Below are 19,721 nucleotides of genomic sequence, written 5' to 3'. Positions count from 1 at the left end.
AAAACAAGAGAAAAATAATTTCTCAATTAAGTAATGACTTAAAATTAATAACTGACAACCATCATATCAAATCCAACAAGCCAAATATAGAAGTGGCTCCACTTTCCAATTAAAAATTAGAAATTGAAACACGGAAATAGAAATTTAAGACTCAAATAATACAGCATCTGTGAGGGCCAAGGAGTTTTCTGTATCACAAGAAATACAAAAATATACTCTTAAAAAAACAGATCAAAAAAACTTTGCTGCACTCCAAGTAGTTTCCATCCTTTTCACATCTAGTTTTTAATTAAGTTCAAGAAAAGCAAATTGTTAATTTTGCCATGTAGATTTATGGCCCAGGACTCTCCTCATGCCCAGCATGACCCCTGTTAGCCACAATAACAAGATGAGTAATTTAATTCTAAATCCACAAGAACTCCCTCTTTTGTTTACTTCAAAATATCCATTTCTGTTGTTCTTGAAAAACACCTGCAGATGTTAATTAAGGAAAAAGCACCTTTTAATTCAGAGACTACAGCAACACACTGAGAAAAGCTGAAAAATATTAGTTTTGTGCTTTGATGGCCACTTCACAGTTTATTCTCCATTAATCAAGAATCCACAGAAATCCAAAACTGGCAAACAATACTCTTAGAGAAATACAGTGATTTGTCATTTCCAGCCCTTATTTTCAGATATTGGAAATTTATTACACTATCAAAGCCTAAGCATTTCCTTTTTGCTATTTTTTCGGGGCAGTGATTACTTGCCAGTTGTTTTATCTTTATTACAGTCTCCAAGCTACACAATCTGATGGATCTGTGACGTTCCACCATAAACTACTCAAGCCTAAAGCATGAACCGTGTCATTTTTCATCACTTCCAACCAAGCAAAAATCACAATATTCCCAGTTCCAAAGTCCACTGTAAGGAAAATCATCCTGTCCTCTATCAATGAAGGAAAAATTTCATGAAATATCATTCAATATGGAACCCAAAAACTCACTCCAGCTGGAGCTAAGATACAACATGAGGAGGATTCATGAGGTTTTCTGCTTTCTTGAACCTCAGCAAGTTCCTTAATTCCTCCTGACGGACTGGCAGAAGATCCCAAAATGTTTTGAGCAATGAGTTTAGGCCACGCTGCAATATTAATGAGTGAATGATGTTTGTGAGTGCTGAGTTTCAATATTTCATGAGCGGAAGGCGGGATGTGCCGCGGAAAGCCACGGCTGGAAATCGGCGGAGTGAATTTGAAAGGAGGTGAGAGACGTCAGGAAAACATCTCCCAGCTGAGCTGAGCTCTGAGAGGTGTGAAATGGAGATTTCTCCGACTCCATCTCACCTGTCTGCAAAGTCGGGGAAATTACCTCAAGTTCATCTGATTTTACAAATACAGAACTAAGGACAGAGACAGGGAAACAAATTATCTGGAAGGTCAAGTCTCAGAAAACACAAAAAAGTTATTCAAAACTGAAGTTTTTACCACTGTTCACTCATTAAAAACATTATTCTCCACTCACATAAGGCTTTGCACAGCACAAGTGACAGGAGCTGTTCCTAATATTAGTAGCAACCACATTTTAACAACTGTTCAAAACTTTCACTTTTAAACCTTTCAGATCATGTAAATAATTATCAGAAAATACAATTTTTCTGCACCTGAAAGCCGTGGTGTCAAAAGGACATTCTGCCTTCACATTTTTGGTGCTCCTATTGCTCAGCCTCCAGAAAAGGAGGCTTGGGGGGATCCTTCTGGCTGTCCACAACTCCCTGATAGGAGAGGACAGCTGGGGGAGGATTTGGGATCTAACCCCAGGGAACAGGGACAGGAGGAGAGGGAACGGCTTCAAGCTGTGCCAGGGGAGGTTTAGTTTGGATATTGGGAAAATTTCTTCATGGAAAGGGTTGTTCAGCCCTGGCACATCTGCCTAGGGAGTGTTAGAGTCCCCATCCCTGGAGGGATTTAAACAACTTGAAGATGTGGCACTTGTGGATGTGATTTAATGGTGGCTTGGCAGAGCTGGATTAATGCTTGGTCTCCATCTTAAAGGAATTTCCAACCTAAAAGATTGCATGATTTCAAGATTCCAAATCCAAACCCAAAATGCTGAAGCTTTAAAATCATGGGAACACATGAACTCAAAAAGGATCACGCAGCTCATCAAACCCAGATTTATCATCACTTCATGAGACCTCAGTGCAAAACCAGTCAAATGTGACAACAGGGACCAAACTGGCCCCACTTTACCCACCAGACCCAGCACCATAAAAACTCTTTAATAAATCCATCACAACTGACCAAGAGCTCTTGTGACTCCAGCACAGGCAGAAGAGGGAAAGGATCCCACTTCTGAGCAGTTATGCTTGAACTTCTCATTATTAAATTTAATAAGAACTCCATCGCTTTATTCCATATGCACTTCTTCCTCAGGGTGACTGCTCCTCCTTAACATTTGCCATACATGAATATAAATTAGCCCTTGATTCATTATACACAGTACTGTGAACAGTGAAGTGATTCCAGCACTGATCCCTGAGCTGGGACTCACCTTTTCCCATCCCAATAACTCCACCCTCATCTTTGGTCCATCCCACACTGTCACACAACTCCCACATGGGTTTGGGACGTGTTCCACAGCAGCAAAAAGGAGGGCAAGGGGTCAGGGGATTCTGATCTCTCTTTAGGCTGAACTCCTACCTGGAGTTCTGTGTCCAGCTCTGGGACCCTCAACAGCAGCAGGACCTGAGCTGCTGGAGCAAATCTGGAGTATTCCATGGAGCTGCTGCAGGGCTGGAGCCCCTCTGCTCTGGAGCCAGGCTGGGGGAGCTGGGAATGTCCCCCTGGAGAGGGGAAGGATCCAGGGAGAGCTTCCAGCACATTCCAGGGCCTGAAGGGGCTCCAGGAGAGCTGCAGAGGGACTGGGGACAAGGCCTGCAGGGACAGGACACAGGGAATGGCTCCCACTGCCAGAGGGCAGCCATGGATGGGACCTTGGGAATGAGGAATTCCTGGCTGGGCTGGGATTGCCAGAGCAGCTGGGGCTGCCCCTGGATCCCTGGAATGTCCAAGGAAAGGCTGGACACTGGGGCTGGAGCAGCCTGGGATACTGGAAGGTGTCCCTGCCCCTGTGGAATGAGATGATCTTGAAGGTCCCTCCCAACCCAAACCATCCCATGATCTGTAATTCCATGATGTCTGCTCTCAAACCCAACACTGAAAATACAATTTAAAGAGTTTCCACCTCATCCCACATAACCATCACTGCCTCAGTTGCCCTATTTCAAACACCAGACTTGTCACACCACCCAAACACTCAGTCCAAGCCACACCATCCAGCAGAGCAGCCTCATTATCCCTCTCCCTTTCCCAGCTGCCTTCCAACCCCAGCCTAACATCTGCCAAAGGAAAAATCCCTGCAAATGGCTCTGCACGTGATTTATGTGCCAGTCCTGGATCAGAAGATCCACGACTCATTTCAAATCTCAGTTATCTACTCAACTTACTCCAATTAATTCAATTTATCAACAGCACTTCCATGGACAGCTTGTGAACACTCAGATCAACAAGGACAGTGACTCTTGTCAGTGGTTGAGTTTTCTTGGAGATTCCTGAGCTGTGGGAGTGTTTTTGGGGCAGTGTTTGGTGTTGCAAAGAGGAGGGGTGAGTAGAAAGGGGGGCAGGTTGTTTGAGGGGATTTTTAATTACACTTCATAAAGCTACTGCTTTTAAAATATGTGCATTTAGATCAGTATTATATTGAGAAAAAATAGATGAGAAAATTCCTACTTTTATGCCAGAGGGTAACAGAGAACCTGAGTTAGAATTGTAAAACTGCTTTACATAATTTGTGTATGTTTAGCTAGCCACATAACTCCACTTGATATTACTTTCCAACTTAATATCCTTCCCCTTGGGATCTGCAAAAGCAGTCCTGGAATTATGACAACATTAATTATCCCTTAAAATGAAGTGACAGTTAGGAAAAATTTTTATTAGTATCATTATTATTATTACTATTTTTAAGTGTTTCTCAGCTGCTCATTTGCTGCTTTTCAAAATGAAAGAGCTCAGCAGTTTGAAAGCAAAGGTTTGTTTAAAATTGCCAGGGGGGGAATAGTTTTCCTCTTTCCTACCTGAATCTGAAACTATGAAGCAGGATTATTTTTGTGGATGCTCTCTCACTAGCTGCAAGTCATTTTCCCATCTCTCCTGAAAATAAACTGATCAAGATGAACCTCGGTATCCAAGTTGTCAGCTGAGATGGCAGGTTTTAAAATCCATGTGAAAAATAAGCCCTTGAAAATTGGGGTTTATAAAGGCAGGAGTGAATTATAGCTCTGCTTTCTCCAATTTCCACCTCCCATCTCCAAGATTCATCTCTCCATATCCTGAGAGCCAGACATAATGGTATTAATGGAGAATCAGAGCAGGAAATCTTGGAGAGTAACTCTGCCATTGCCAAACACCTTTTTTCTTCTGAAAATAATACTTTTTTTCATTGAAAACAATAAAACTTCAACAGGCATCTAAGGCAGTTTGATACTTCCCAACTTCATAAACATTTTTATGCTTCCTTGACATTTTGCAGGTAAAAATCACACACTAAACTTTCCTAGTTTGAAGAGGTGACTGCCCAAAAAGGCACCTGTTGGAACCCTGACTGCTGAAAATTTTGGACTTTCTATACTGACAGGCACTGACCCTCAAGAGAACACTGCACATGACCTAAAGCCCTGAAAAGCTTGCAAATTTGAATGATAAAATTAAAATTATGAGTGTATAGTTTAATAAAAGTGTATAATGTCACCTAATAAAAATCTAAGAGTTTAAAGTTTTAGAATATAATAATATATATAAAACAAGACAGAAGTTTTAAAACAAGACTAGTCCTCCTTCTTTACCTTCTTCTTCATGAGTTTAATTAATATTGTAGAATTAAATAAAAAAATCCACATTATGAGACTCAAGTAGTTAATTATTAAGTTAAAAGTAAAAATAATTTAAGTATCATTCTTAATTAGCCAGTTTATCCTTAAAAAAACCTTATAAAAAAAGAAATACGTCTCCATTTTTAACTTATATTACATACTACAGAACTCACAACATAGAGAGTGCAATATAAATAAGAACTAATAAACATCTGAATCCAAACAAGAAACACTGGGAAGTGGCTGCTGAGAGAGGGAGAAAAAATGATGGAGAGATGGAATGGCTGGAAGGAAAAATAGGAGGAACTCAAGGTGAGACGTGAGGCCAAAATCCACTGCCCTGAGGCTGAAGGGGCCCTTTGGCACCCCAAGGTTTTTCTTTTAAATTTTAAGTTTTAAAGTTATTATTATAGTCAGGTTCCTCCTAACTATATTATTATTATTGTTATTGTTACTATTCTTAATGTTATTATTGTTTAAATAATATAATAAGAATATATAATAAAATGTATAATCATATAATATAGTAATATTCTGTAATAATATAATTAATTAATAATTTTTATTGTTATCCTCACATGATCCATTAAATGTTAGGTTCCGGGTTCTTTTTCCTTTTGTTGAGGTTGGGAATGAATGTATTTGAGAAAATGGTTTGTCTCAAATTTAGGTGTTTATTATTTATTTACATTAAAGTTTTATAGGCAGTGAGATGTGCAGTTCTTCATTAGTAAGGTACAAAATGGTTATCAGTCTTTTGTTATAAGGTCTTTAAAGGTTCAATTATTTAATTAAGTTTTTTTATTTTGTGAGATTACACACTCCTAATTAACTCCACACCTGTAATCCCAGTTCTGCCATTCCATTTTGGAAGCTTCTCCACGGCCTCAGGTCGTTGCAGTGTTCTCTTGGGGGTCAGTGCCTGGCAGCACAGAAAACCTAAAATTCTCAGCAGCCAGAACTTCAACGAAGGAAAAAAGGTTTATTTTAAATTTTCATAAAATCAGTTGCCCCTATAAAATCCCCTTGCCTTCCTCTATGTGATTATCACTTAGGATCTCTGGTTTTACCAAACCAGTGCAGCTTCCCTTGCCAGGAGACATTAAACTCTTATTTCTGAGCTATTCAAGTCAAAAGAATTATCATCACTTTTACTTCTTTAGAGTATTCCCAACTTTTCCTCTGACTGTCAGCAGCAGAGAAGTTGGAGTTTTCCAGATTTTTTCCCACTTAATTCAAACAATACCAACAGGTCCCGGTGGCAGAAGAAAAAATAACAACTATTTCCTAAAATGGAGCTTTTTGCTACCCCTGAGGACAATCCTACATGAAAAAGCAGGTTTCCCAATTCAACAAAGCTGATTACTTGGGAAAAAAATAATCATTTAAGAGGAAAAGAATGCTTTGAAGAAGTTTTCACCACAATTAATTCACTCCTCATATGAACTAAAGATACATTAAGATGCTCCTCATACCTTTACCTCACTGAAATATAAAATGAATGTTGTAAAGAAATCCATAATTTTATTTTCCCGCTTGTTCTCCACACATGTGCCAGGAAACTGGAATAAACATGTCATTACAAGAGAAATCAATAGGAAGTTTTAGAGTATCCACTAGCACAGAAAGGTCAAGCCCCAGTATTGATTTTAATATAACAATTTTGGTTTGTAGTTTCCCAAAGGCTTCTTGTCCAATACTCTTCTTCATTCTTTTCTCGCTTTATATCTCACTGGTGAATTTTTTCTGCGCCAACTCTTTACTCCAGGTTTACTAAGAGCTCATCATTTCTGCAATGTACTGCTGAGACATGACAAAAAAAAAAAAGGGTTGGGGGGAAAAGCTCAGAGCATCAATGAAATCCCAGAGTGATGAGCAGTTACCTCCAGACGCTCCTTGAAGCACAGCAACAAAACAACAAATAAAAAAATCTAATGGTTACAAGTTTAATAAACCAACACAGAGCAACTCTGTGCACCAGGGCGGAGTCAAAGCTGATTTACAGTTTGGAAAGATTCCTCCAAACAGATGAGGATGGCACAAATTGAGGTTGCAATCAGTTGTCCAGCTGGTGACAGATAAAATGTCACATCCTCTGGAGCCCAGTGAACCACAGAGAACAGAATCCAACAATTCATTCCCAGGGAATGTGTCTTAGGTTGAAAAATGTGGTTGAGAGTGTATATTCTATTTCTATATGTCAGAGATGAGGCAGTTCTCTGCTGTCCATGGGGCAGTTTTTTCTTTATCTCTCCCACAGCCCATCCTCCCTCCAGGAGATCTCTGCTGTCCATGGCCACTGAGTGTCCCTGCATGGCTGAGAAAATTCCATCATCCATGGGGAGATGCTGTGCCCAGGGGAGGAGCCGAGCATTCCTACCTGGATACAATCTGACCTGGGAACCCCACAGCAGCCTTTGCCCACTGCTTTCCCAGAGGAGCAGCTTTCTTCCCCACTGCATTCCCAGAGGAGCAGCTTTCTTCCCACTGCATTCCCAGAGGAGCAGCTTTCTTCCCACTGCATTCCCAGAGGAGCAGCTTTCTTCCCACTGCATTCCCAGAGGAGCAGCTTTCTTCCCACTGCATTCCCAGAGGAGCCCAGGCCCATCTCCCCCAGCCCTGGAGCTCCAGAGGAAAACTCCCCCCTTGTGCAGGATCCTGCTCCAGCAGAAGCACAGCTGGCACTGCAGGAGGGCTGAGCCACCATGGGATGGGGCTGCTGCCACCTCCCTGACCCACAGAGGCTCAGGGCATTGCTGACTCTGGCAGTGGGTTGTTTTCTTTTTTGTACCATTGCATTTGTATTTTTTAATTTCCCTAGTAAAGAAGGGTTATTCCTATTCCCATATCTTTGCCTTAATTTCAAAATTATAACAATTCAGACAGAGGGGGTTTACATTTTCCATTTCAGAGGAAGCTCCTGCCTTCCTTAGCAGACACCTGTCTGTTCAAACCAGGACAGAATGCTCGATGAGCTCTCGTCTGCATTACTCAAGGAAAGGATTTTTCCTGTGCTTTTCAAGAGAAAAGTTACACAAGTTTCACCACCGGGTCACAGGTGATGAGATGACAGAGACACACAAAAAACTTAGTTATCAAAAGCCACCAGACAATCCTGGAATGGTTTGGGTGGAAAGGAGCTTAAAGCCCATCCAGTGCCACCCCTGCCATGGCAGGGACACCTCCCACTGTCCCAGGCTGCTCCAGCCCCAGTGTCCAGCCTTTCCTTGGACATTCCAGGGATCCAGGGGCAGCCCCAGCTGCTCTGGCAATCCCAGCCCAGCCAGGAATTCCTCATTCCCAAGATCCCATCCATGGCTGCCCTCTGGCAGTGGGAGCCATTCCCTGTGTCCTGTCCCTGCAGGCCTTGTCCCCAGTCCCTCTGCAGCTCTCCTGGAGCCCCTTCAGGCCCTGGAATGTGCTGGAAGCTCTCCCTGGATCCTTCTCCTCTCCTCCTCTGTCATACCTTAACATTTCTAGAACAGAGCTGGCAGTAGAATTACCGTAGGGCCACCAAAACAAACCAAAGTCTATTTTAAAATGTTTTCCTGCCTTATAATTCCTCCTTCCATCAGGAGTTTTCCTCTAAGAAACAAGCCCTGGAATCAGAGTACGTCACAGGACGGTCACAAGCGAACTGCACAAGGACAGATTTCTGGCACACCCAACACAATTCCAGGGATGAATATATTGAAGAGTTGAACAAAATACACTTCCTGCACTATTGAAGGCACTGCCATGCATAGCAGCTCACAAAAACACCTCACTCTACATATAATTAATATTTGCCCCTTGCCAAATCATATTTAAAAAGTGAAAGCTCGGAAACACTCACCAAGCAAGAAACTGAACCCCGCCCAAATATAATTAGCCTGAGCTAAATGATTAGCAAAATAAAAAGACTGAAATTTCTCTGATTTTCAGGGGGGGGAAAAAGGCAAGTCATCATTCAGGAATGTTCAATTTCCATGGGAAATCACATCCATCACTTGCCTCTGAAGCAGTGGTTTGTATATTTTAGTGGAGGAATCCAGCACTCTGATGAGCTTGGCAGTATCTAAAATTTTATCATTATGCTGATGATAGAAGTTGTTCTTTTTGCTCTCAAAATACTTTTTACTTTGCCTGCACTTTTCATTTAGAGCAAACTTGAAAAACAGATTTACTGAGCACCATCAGTACCGTGGAGGCCAACAAATGAACAGCTCTGCATCCAAGGACAAAGTTGATGGATAGAGTGGATAAATTCCACTCTGTTCTCTGATGGGGAAAGGAAATTATCCCTCCAATGCCTCTTCTCAAAGCCATAACATTAAAAATTTTCTCATTTTCTTGGGAAATTAGAAAAAATGCTAAACATTTGCTGAGTTTGTCTAGAATAATCAGAGAAAGGGCAAAATTCAAATTATCACCCACTGGTCCATTGAGTCGTGTGGATTTCTCTTAGTTATTATACAAAATTTCTATTATTTATTATTCAAAATTCTCTTAATTATCATTTATTACCTGTCACCACTGTCAAGCTCAAGTTTTTGTGTCCATCCTCTCATTTTTGTGTTCCCTTGAGTATCACCCTAAGACTGCAGCTCTGCCACATGAACTGCTCACAGTTACTACTAAAAACTCTACAAATTCTGTTGTAAATTAATGATCATCAATTTTCTAAATGAACTTTCCGAAATGAAAACTCTTTTCAGATGAAACATTTCAAAATGTTCAAAAACCAAAGTGAGGAAAAACAGTTGGGTTGAGTAAAAGGAAGAGTAAAGTGGAATCAGTGCAAAATTTTGGAAATATATTTTAAGGTGGGTCTAAATCACTATTTTATTAATTATTCCAAGTCCTGTTAAATAGAAACTGTAATGTATATATTGTTAGATGGTATTAAAATACAATTTAAGTATGTTAATTTAAAGCTCTAATTTAATTTAAACTCAATTTAAGCTCTAATCCCCAAAATAAGCACAGATTTTAACTTTATATAGCAGCCCATCTGTACTGTTTATGCATGTGTGAATAAATAATTTAACTAGAAGTTCAAATTAAGATTTCTTCCCTTCACAGTCTGGAATGAGTAAAAGACATTTTGCAATCAAACCCAAATGTGCTCATACACTGCTCATGAACAGCACCAAAATCAGTTATTAGGCAGCTGGAATCAGACAACAAAGAGTCCAAAGTTTCAGATATTTTTATGTTAATTGAAATATTGGGGGAAAAAAACCTGGTTTAGAGAAAGAAGTGAGAATGAAAACATGTAATATATATCATCTGTGGTAAAACAATCCATAAAATGAATGTGGAGGTAAAAAACTAATTTTTACGTCACATCCCAACAGGATTTATCTTAAAATTAGTGGGTAATGAAATGAAATTGTTAATAAATCACAAGTGCAAGGTCAAGAAGCTTAAACGTAGAGCTCAGAGTTTTGTTCTGTTCTCCAAAACAGCATCAATGTGTTTGTATTTATCTTACAAATTACTACAGCTTATATTCCACATTTCTATTAGCTGGAACATTCTGCACATGGAAGACAAAAGCATTTATCTGAATAATGTGAGTTTCTTGAATGCTTTTAAAACACAAACCTCTACCAGAATTCAGCCCATAAAGACCTTAAGTTTTACGTACGAAAAATGATCTGCATCTCTTACAGTTGTTTCATCCAAGACAAAAAAAAGCCTCTATGCTCTGTTAAAAACAGATTTTTATAATTGCATACACTGTGTAAAAATGATAATAAAACAATCCTTGCTATGGCAAAAAAAAAAATTAAATAAATCAAAATTGGAAAATAAGTAAAGCTGTTAACAGCTGTTGATATTTTTCCTTTCTTTATCATCATCATCATGAATTTACTTTGCTCTTTTACCCAGTCTGCTCCCTCCCTTTCACAGAGCAATGCACAACCCCTGCAAGGTGAATTCTGGAAGGTACTGAAAGTGTCACATGAGAAAATGCTGAAGTTGCAAACCAAATATTTCCAGATTTTTATCCCATTTAGCTGAAGTCTTGAGCACTCAAGAAACTCAACAATAACCCAAGTTTTCCTGTCAAAGCCCAGTGGAGGAGAGGGGGGATTTCACTCTAACTTATTGATTTCCTTTATTGCTGATGCAAAAAAGAGAAAAGCCTGATTTTTTTTTTCCCTGTGACATTAATATAGTCCTATCTAATTATATACTCCATCAACCTAACTCAATTAAGTAACAGAATGCTGGGTAGGAAACAAGTGAGATCTATGTAGACAGTTGAAGTAGTACTAATTACAGCCTAATTTTTTTTTAATCCATCATAATGAGCCTTCCTCCCCATTCTCAGTGGAGGACAGTGTGGAATATTTATATTTATACTCAGTGTGTTGTGTTATCTACTTACAACAATCACTGAAAGGAGAAATAAACACAGAAGTTCATCAGATACCAAAATTTCAAAATTTAAAGAGGAATTTTTAATTGCTAATAATGGCTCTGATCAGGCTTTTTGAGTCACTGCAATCTCTGAGGAAAAAAATTCATAAAAAGGAATATTTCAATATGTAGAAAGGAATCAAAAGAGTTTTATTGGTGTGAACTGGTTTGATACAATATTTTATATAGTCAAAATACCTCAAAACATCTTGGGAATTCCAGAATTCCCAGAAACCTTCAGAATTCCCATTTCTGCTGCTGTTCCAACGTACTTTTGCTCAGCCCCTGGGGTCACAGAGACCCCACCCCTGCTCTGTGTCAGCAGCACAAAGTGATTATTTGGGCTCCAGAGAAATCAGCAGAGCATGAGCTTAAAAGGCAGCAAAAAAAGCCAAGCTCAAGAGGTCAAAAGGGATTTAGAGCAACAGTTTGGATCAGCTCTTACAAGGAAATTCCAGCTCATTTGTTGTTGAACATGGATTTAATATCCAAACCTGCTGCAGCCCCCAGAGCTCTCACAGCCAGCTTGTGCACAAAATTCAGTTCTTTTCAGTAAGCAGATAAATAAAATAAAAGCATCAAGTCCAAGTTTGTTTGAAATACTGTTATTATTAGTGAACCAACCTCCTTTTCTGAGCTTCAGAGTCTCTCCTGGCTCGTTCCAGTGCCAGTTCCTCAGCTATTCTTTTCTTCAGCTCTTCATCATTAACTGCAATTAAAAGAAAATTCAGTGAAATGTTAACAGAACACAACTTATCCCCAATTACAGACACAACTGCATAATACAGTGCCCTCAATTGTTTATTTGCTTTTTTCCTCACAGCAGTTAGAGTTGCTTTCTTGTGGTTTAACCATCTTTGAAATTTTAGCACACCAGTGAGCCTTTAAAATTTTTTCTTATTAAACAGCTTTTCAATTAGTGCAATCTTTGGAAAATTAAACAACATGGACTATACATTAAATTAAATATTTTTCTTTAGAAGTATGTCTTTGTAAAGTAAAACCATGGGGATGAGACAGAGACATAAACAGTCAAGTCATAAAATGCTGCTTTTTATTCATATAGGAACCAGAAGAAATATCTTTGTGTAACAAATCAAGTATTTTCAGATGCATTTTACACAACAAAGCTCTCACAACACCCTAAATATTCATATTTCTAGATCCTAGACAAAGATTTTGCCCCAAATCCTCCTGATTTTGTTGAATCCAGCAATGGAAAGAATATTTCCTTCACTTAGATTCTGTCAGATGAATCAATGAAACTCTGGTTAAGAACAAAAAAAGCAGGCAAACAACTTCTTCAAGAATATGAACAGAGGGAGAAAAACTGGAGAACCACCAATCCTACAAGGCTGAAAGACATCTCCAAAACCCCTCAAATCCATCTTAATCCTAATCCTGTCTGGAATAAAACCCTACCTACACCGAGCTGAACCTGTGCCATGCTCTGGATTTCCAGGGAATTCTCACTCCTGGCTCAGATCCCTTTCCATGGAATCCCAGAGCTCTAGGATGTGATCCCATCCCCAAAACACCCAGGAAAACAGAGCTGCTGAATCCTAAAAAGGGCCACAAAACCCTTGCACAGGGAGGTCAAACCCAGGGAAATTCATCTTCAGGCACTGGAGGGTCTCTGTGACCTGATCTCTGGGAGCTGGATTTATCTGCAAAGATTATCCAAAATCATTATTCCATATTTCTGTTATAGTTCAGCCTGCCTGCAATTCTGCTCATGCTAAAGCAGCCTCACAAAAGGGTTTTATGAATGAATGAAGCAGCTTCATCAATTTTATGGGAGTTTTGGCCAACTAATCCAGTTAGAAATATCTTTGGAATCGATACGCATCGTGTCAGGCCCAGGAAACGCTGAGATTACAGAAACAGAGGGAAAAGTGGGGGGAACTTGTGAATTACCAGTGAGATCCCAGCCTAAAAATATTTTTAAATTAAAATTCAGAGGGAAATATGAACCTTTCAACAGATCTCTAGCAAAAAGCTGGGTGAAAAAGGAAACCCCCATTTTATTTGGATTATCTTGACTGACATAACAGCATTAATTACTTTGTTCACCAGCATCTACAGAATGAAATTTATGGTTCTGATGCAAAAAAATGAGTACAAGAACTCCAAGAGACCAGAGGATGGTTTATGTCATAATGAGGAAAGATTCGGGCAGCAGCCAATAAAGACATTTGACCTTAACAATCAATTAGGGTGCCCATCGATCAGGCAAATACTAATAGTGAATAAAAGTGGAGCTATAGATCATTCAATAGAATTATTTTAAGATGTAATTGGGTAGCTCCCAAATGGGAGCTTTATGATGCTTCAGTTTAAAAAAAATTGCAGTTCTACAAAGAGGAGGGATTAGTTCTAGGGGAAAAAGCATTTAAAAAGAGAAAAGATAATTTATTTGAGAGAGGATCAGGAAAAGAGTGTTTATCATTAAATGTTAAATAACATTTTTGATGCCTGTCTCTGCTCATACTGCAGGCACTTAAAACACACAGCTGACCACTGAAATAGTAGAGAATGTTAAACCAGGGGGGTGGTAAGACTGCTAAAATATTAATAGATTAATATTATTCTACTAAAAATTAAATTAATATTGCATAGCCATTCCCAACACTATCCTCTCTAAGAGCAGAAGTTCCTCAGGATGCTGAAATCAGTGTCAGCTTCATCCCAGAGCAAAGTGGGAAGATTTTCAGGTACATTTAGGCAGGTCACACCTGCACCCCAGGGCTTCCTCTGCTCCTCCAAGAGCAAAAACCAAAGTGTGAGGTGAGTGTGAGAGTGTTTAATGCACAGCTCCCATCATAAACCCCCACGTTTGTGAAAGAAACACACTCCAAACCCCCAGGAACAGCTGCTCTGTCCCCTCAGCACGCCCAGGGATGGGTGTTTGATTGGCAGAGTTCTCCTGGGATAATAGGAATGGAAAAGCACCGGGATAACGGGGATGGGCACCCCAAAAAGGCTGAACTGATGCCTTGAGAAGGCTGAGCTAGAGCAGAGGCTGGGCAGAGTTACAGAATAAAGCAGGGATTTATTACAAGGATCTCCTCCATGGATGCACCTTGGGCAGCACCAGAGCCCAGCCAGGGCTGCACTCAAGATTTACAGAATTCACAAGGTTGGGAGAGACCTTCCAGACCACAGAGTCCAGCCCAGCCCCAACAGCTCAACTAAACCATAGCACCCAGTGCCACATCCAGGCTTTTCAAACACACCCAGGGCTGGTGACTCCACCACCTCCCCGGGCAGCCATCCCAGAACTTTATCACCTTTCTGGAAAAGCTTTTTCCTGCTTATCCCACCTGAATTTCCCTGGGCACAGCGTGAGGCTGTGTGCTCTGGTTCTGTCAGTGCTGCCTGGAGACAGAGCCCGAGCCCAGCTGGGCACAGGCACCTTTCAGGAGCTGTGGGGAGCCATGGGGCCACCCCTGAGTCTCCTTTTCTCCAGGCTGAGCACCCCCAGCTCCCTCACAGGGTTTGTGTTCCCAGCCCCTCTCCAGCCTTGTTGCCTTTCTCAAGCACCCAAGATGAACCAAAATGGCCCCAAAATGCACGAGCGCTCCCGGGGGCTCTCCCTGGGATCAGTTCTGCTCCATTGGCACCTTGGAGTTCATTGTCCCATTCCAGCTTTAGCCCAGGCAGTCCCACCCTGCTTGTTTTTCTCTCTCCAGCCCATGGTGTTTGTGCTCCTGGGCTGAGGTTTGGATCATTTGTCCTTGGTCCCAGCTGGAGCAGGAATTGTTTTGTCTCCCTGCTCTGTGCACAGAGCTCACCATCCCATAATGTGAAGCCCAGACCCACACACTAAAGCAGCTCAGAATGTGAAAAATATAAAAGCTAAACCTGAGGCATCAGCACAATGCAGAGAGGCACCAAACTGCTCCCAGACACAGAATGGCTGTCCTGGTTTGTGGGGGCAGGGTTTGGTGGCACTGGGGGTGGTTTCTGGAAGTTTCCTCCACATCCAGCAGAGCCAATTCCAGCCAGCTCCAGGATGGACCCACAAGGCTGGGCCAACCAGGAGTGGGGTGATGCCTCTGGGATAATGGATTTAATAAGAAAAGAAAAAGTTCTGAGCAGAGTGGAGTGAGAATATAAGAGGAACAGCCCTGTGGAAACCCAGGAGCTGCTCCAGAGCTGAAATCCCCAGGAGATTCCATGGGAATTCTATTATCTCTCCCCTGTCCAGCTGTGGAGAGCACTGAGGGAGAAGCTTTGGTGGGAGTCTGGAATCCACACAGGGTCAACAGTGATAAAATCCAAAAAGCTCCTGCCAGGATCTCGGCAGACCAAGCAGGGACTGTCCAGGCACAAGGAGGTTTTGCCATTTTGGTGGTCTCTGGGAAACAGCACTCCGACTTTTCTCATTTATCCACTGATTCTTCAGGAGAAGTCTGAAGGACAATTTCTTCCTAAAATCGAATCTAAACTCACCCTCCTTCAGCTTAAGGCCATTGCCCCTTGTCCTGTACCCTTGTGGAAAAGCAGATTTCAACACTTCTCCATTCAGTCTTCTCCAAAGCCCAGGATCCCAATCCATCCAACATCCTTTGGGAAACCTGAGAAAGGCTTATCCCACCACCTTTTTAAAATGCCACAAACCACAATTTCTACTAAAAATATCTTTTTAAGAGTGTACAAAGCCATTTGCTTAACCCTTTTTATGAATGTGCCAAGCCAATTTGCTTAACCTTTTATATTTATTTTTTATAAATATTTATTGAATATTTATTCAATATTTTATTTTTATTAATTTGAAGCCCACTTGTGCTTCAAAATCAGACAAATAAAGAACCAGAAAGCCAAGATATTTCCCAGGATCCAGAAGGGTTTAGGTAGTTTCAGGGACAACTGATAAGGACAGAGGGGCAAAAGATACTGAGGGACTTCTCACTTCCCATCCAGTTCCTGATGTTTCAGATGTATAAAATGTGCTCTGTCCTGGAACTCCCATGAGCAGGATGGGAGCAAAGCTTCATGTGATGCCAATTCTTGAGGAACCATCAGCAATTTTATCCTCCACATCTACAACAGTTTGGCACAGAAAGATTTTTACAACTCTTGAAGTATTTGACTCCAACTGCTCAGCCTTTGTTAATCACAAGATCCAAATCCATACATTCTTCCTCTCTCTCTGAAGCAGCTGCTACACGGAAAAGAAACAATCAGCAGGATGTCAGAATTACACCCCCAGCAGTAAACAACAAACCTCAGGGAAAGCAGACACCTGCAGCCTCGGAAATGTTAGCCTGAGAAATCAGGAATGCGATATGGACAAATTATTCAAATAACTTCCAGCCTGCAGAGCTGGGAATCTGCCCATTAGCCCTGCATTTGGAAAAAAATCCATTAATGCAAACAGCATTTAGTAGCAGGCACCTCCACTAAATTCTCTGGAAAGGGCAGGTGCATTAAGTTATTAATGAAGAGACACTTAGGTTTGATACAATCAAATGCATTTTAGAAAATACTTAGCTAGGTAATGTTCAGATAATGAATTAAAACAAAAAACACCACATACAAAGTTCTATTTTTCCTTCTAGTTAAGCTCAGCTATTTAAAAGAAAAATGTTGTCCAGTGAACAGGACATTGGAAGGTTGTTCCAAGATCTCCACACAACCTTTTTTTTTTCTCCAGGTAGAACAGCCTCAACTCTCTCAGCCTCTTTTTGTAGGGGAGGTGCTCCAGTCCTTTTATTAAATTTGTGACTTCCTCTGGACTTACCCAACATGAGAAGGAAGAAGGTGAAGGGAAAAGAGAGGATGTAAAGAATTACAGAATGTGAAATATTAGTCAAAAATTAGGCATCTCCAGCACCATGGTCAATCAGCCTCTCCACACCACACTTCAAGCCAGGATAAACTTTGCTAAAATCTCTTTCACTTCTACCAAAATTCAAGGACATGAAACAACAATCCCTTTGATTCCCCAAATAGAGACCACAGCTCCAAGGTACCTCCCAACCATGGGAAGACTCATTTTTGTGCTGGAAAAAACCAAATTCCAGTGAATTCCTGCAGCTTCTTGCTTTCACATCTGGCATTGACAACCAACACCAGGGCAGTGAAACCATGGAACCCATCCAAGGGGAAGTTCTCCCATCCTTTTAAGTAGGAATATTAGAAAATAAGAATATAACCAGATCCTTTGGGACAGGGCTGCCTTCAGCCCCATCATCTGCCTCAGCTGCTGGCACAGGGGGCAGCTTTGGGGGAATTAATGAAGATGTCACCAGGAAAACTCCTAATTGTGCATTAAGGCTCATAAATATTGGATGAGGAAGCCCACGTGCCTTCCCAGCTCACACACATCAGGGCTCCTCCACAATTAAAACAATTTCCCACCCACATTTCAACTTCAGACATGTAAAACACAAATATTATAGCCTTGATTTATTCTTTCTGCCTAATAGAAGATCTGGTTTGGACCATATCTAAATTCCACAGGTCACCCAAAAATCTTCAGTAAGAACAGGAAGAAATTGTTCCTACAACCTTGGAATTATCCAAAGCTTGGAGCAACCTGGGATAGTGGAAGAGATAATTTCAATGTTAATGAAAGCTGTAGGGAATGTATTTGGTGTGTTTAAATCAGCTGGGAAGAAAACAACACCTTGAAATCTATTCTGCTTTCTTTAATTTTTAGTTCTCAAAGAGCCCTGGGTTTGCTGGGAGCAGCACAAGAGAGAAAATAGGGAATTATTTAAAAATTTAGTAGGTTTCAAATATTGCTGTACCTGGTCTTTAACCTTATGAATAACCCAAATTAGCCTTGCACTCAATGAAAACAATAATGAACCATTCCTTCAGTGAAAACCCTAAAAATGCTAAAAAAGTCATTTCTGTGCTTTAAAACCCAGCATTTAAACTGCTGTGGGTTTCCTTAAATATTATTATTTTTAAAGAGCATTCTCAAGAATAAACTCTACTTTCAGACTCATACAAATTCAACTACCAACACACCCAGCAACTTTTCCACTGAAATTCCCAATTCCAGGCACTTCTTCCAATCAGCAATTCAGTACAAACAAAGCTGCCCTCCAAGGACAGAAATGTTTATTAACTGTTAAATATTGGTAATGTGCAGGAATATTTCACACGAGCTCATAGGCTAATGAAATACAAAAACAACGCAATTAAGTGTGCATAATTTAAAAATATTTAATATTTTACTTTCCAAAGGCGCTCTTGCATAGATTACGTTCCCTATTTTCCAATGTAAATGTGGGTATCAATCAATTTGTACTAATTTCAATTAGAAACAAGACAGTGCGTGGTCTACAAGTTACAAAACAAAGTCAGTTCCTATTAAATTTGGAATATTCTCCTTTCAATATCCCATTAATGTTGGGATAAAGCAAATCACACTGGATTTATGAGGGGGCTGGAAAAAACAGAATGAGGAGGTTTTCCCCTGTGATTCTTTGAATTAGATTCTACCTGCCTGTGCTAACAGCTCTGTTTCACAAAAATAATTCATTTCTGAGAGTCACACTACCAAAAATACGTGGGTTTGACATATTTTTTTATATTTTGAAATCTGTCTTGAAAGACTTTAATTTGATAACCAGGTGACAGACACAGGGATGCTGTACAAGAGAAAAAAATAATGAAATATATTCAATACAAATCAAAATATGTGAGAGTCCATAAAATCAGGTATTTCCCACCAATAAGTGTACTGAGTTTAAAAAGCCAGTTAATAAAAATTCCCCTAATTTTTAGTTTCTACAGGAACTCCTGCTGTGTGGATAAATGATTGTGTGGAGTTTTAATGTGACTTTTTTCAATTTTTCTCGATGCCCCTGGAAGGTAGGGAATTATTTCAACCAAACCTTCTTCATAACCCATCTTTCCCCCCCAACTCTGTAATCAAATACAGAGATAATAACTTATTTCAGCAGCTGTTTAGCCATAAGTCATTCTGCCCTCCTGTTAATTTAAAATAATTAATAAAAATAATGAAACAGAAGTATCAAACACCTTTAAAATACCATCCTTGCCTTAAACTGAATACAGCAGTGGAAAAAATTCCCATTTCAGCTGTTTTAGTAATCCCTGCTCCACATACAGTGGAAGGCTTTTCTTGTGGAACACAATGGATGAAAGCATCAGGATTCCATAACTGAACATTAAAAAAATAATAATCATATTGTAAGCAACGATAAGAAGGATTTGATGATTCTGCTTTCAAGAGGATTAAGCATGTGGTGTCCTTTCAGGACAATTTAAGTTGTCCAGGTCCTGATCTTTATGGTTCAGAAGTTTATTGTAAAGCTATTTTATCTGACAGGGCAGGGAAATTTACTGGTGTTCTTTTTATCTTCTTGGAAAAAAAATCTGTTTTAAATTCTTTCACATGTGTTTCAACAAAC

At 40.1% G+C, this 19,721-nt stretch overlaps 1 protein-coding gene across 5 annotated transcripts in view; it reads right to left on the bottom strand.

The window, feature by feature from the left end:
• The window catches only part of CHCHD3 (coiled-coil-helix-coiled-coil-helix domain containing 3), a 129,577-nt gene that overhangs the window by 96,112 nt on the left and 13,744 nt on the right, over positions 1–19,721 (bottom strand). For all 5 annotated transcript variants that reach the window (XM_072917245.1, XM_072917254.1, XM_030289960.4 and 2 more), the window contains 1 exon segment: positions 11,950–12,034. In XM_072917245.1, coding sequence (XP_072773346.1) covers positions 11,950–12,034 — 85 coding nt within the window.

This window comes from Taeniopygia guttata, chromosome 1A (assembly GCF_048771995.1).
Source record: "Taeniopygia guttata chromosome 1A, bTaeGut7.mat, whole genome shotgun sequence".
NCBI lineage: Eukaryota > Metazoa > Chordata > Aves > Passeriformes > Estrildidae > Taeniopygia > Taeniopygia guttata.
The sequence above is the reverse complement of the archived record's forward strand: the minus strand, read 5'-3'. Positions and strand labels throughout refer to the sequence as shown.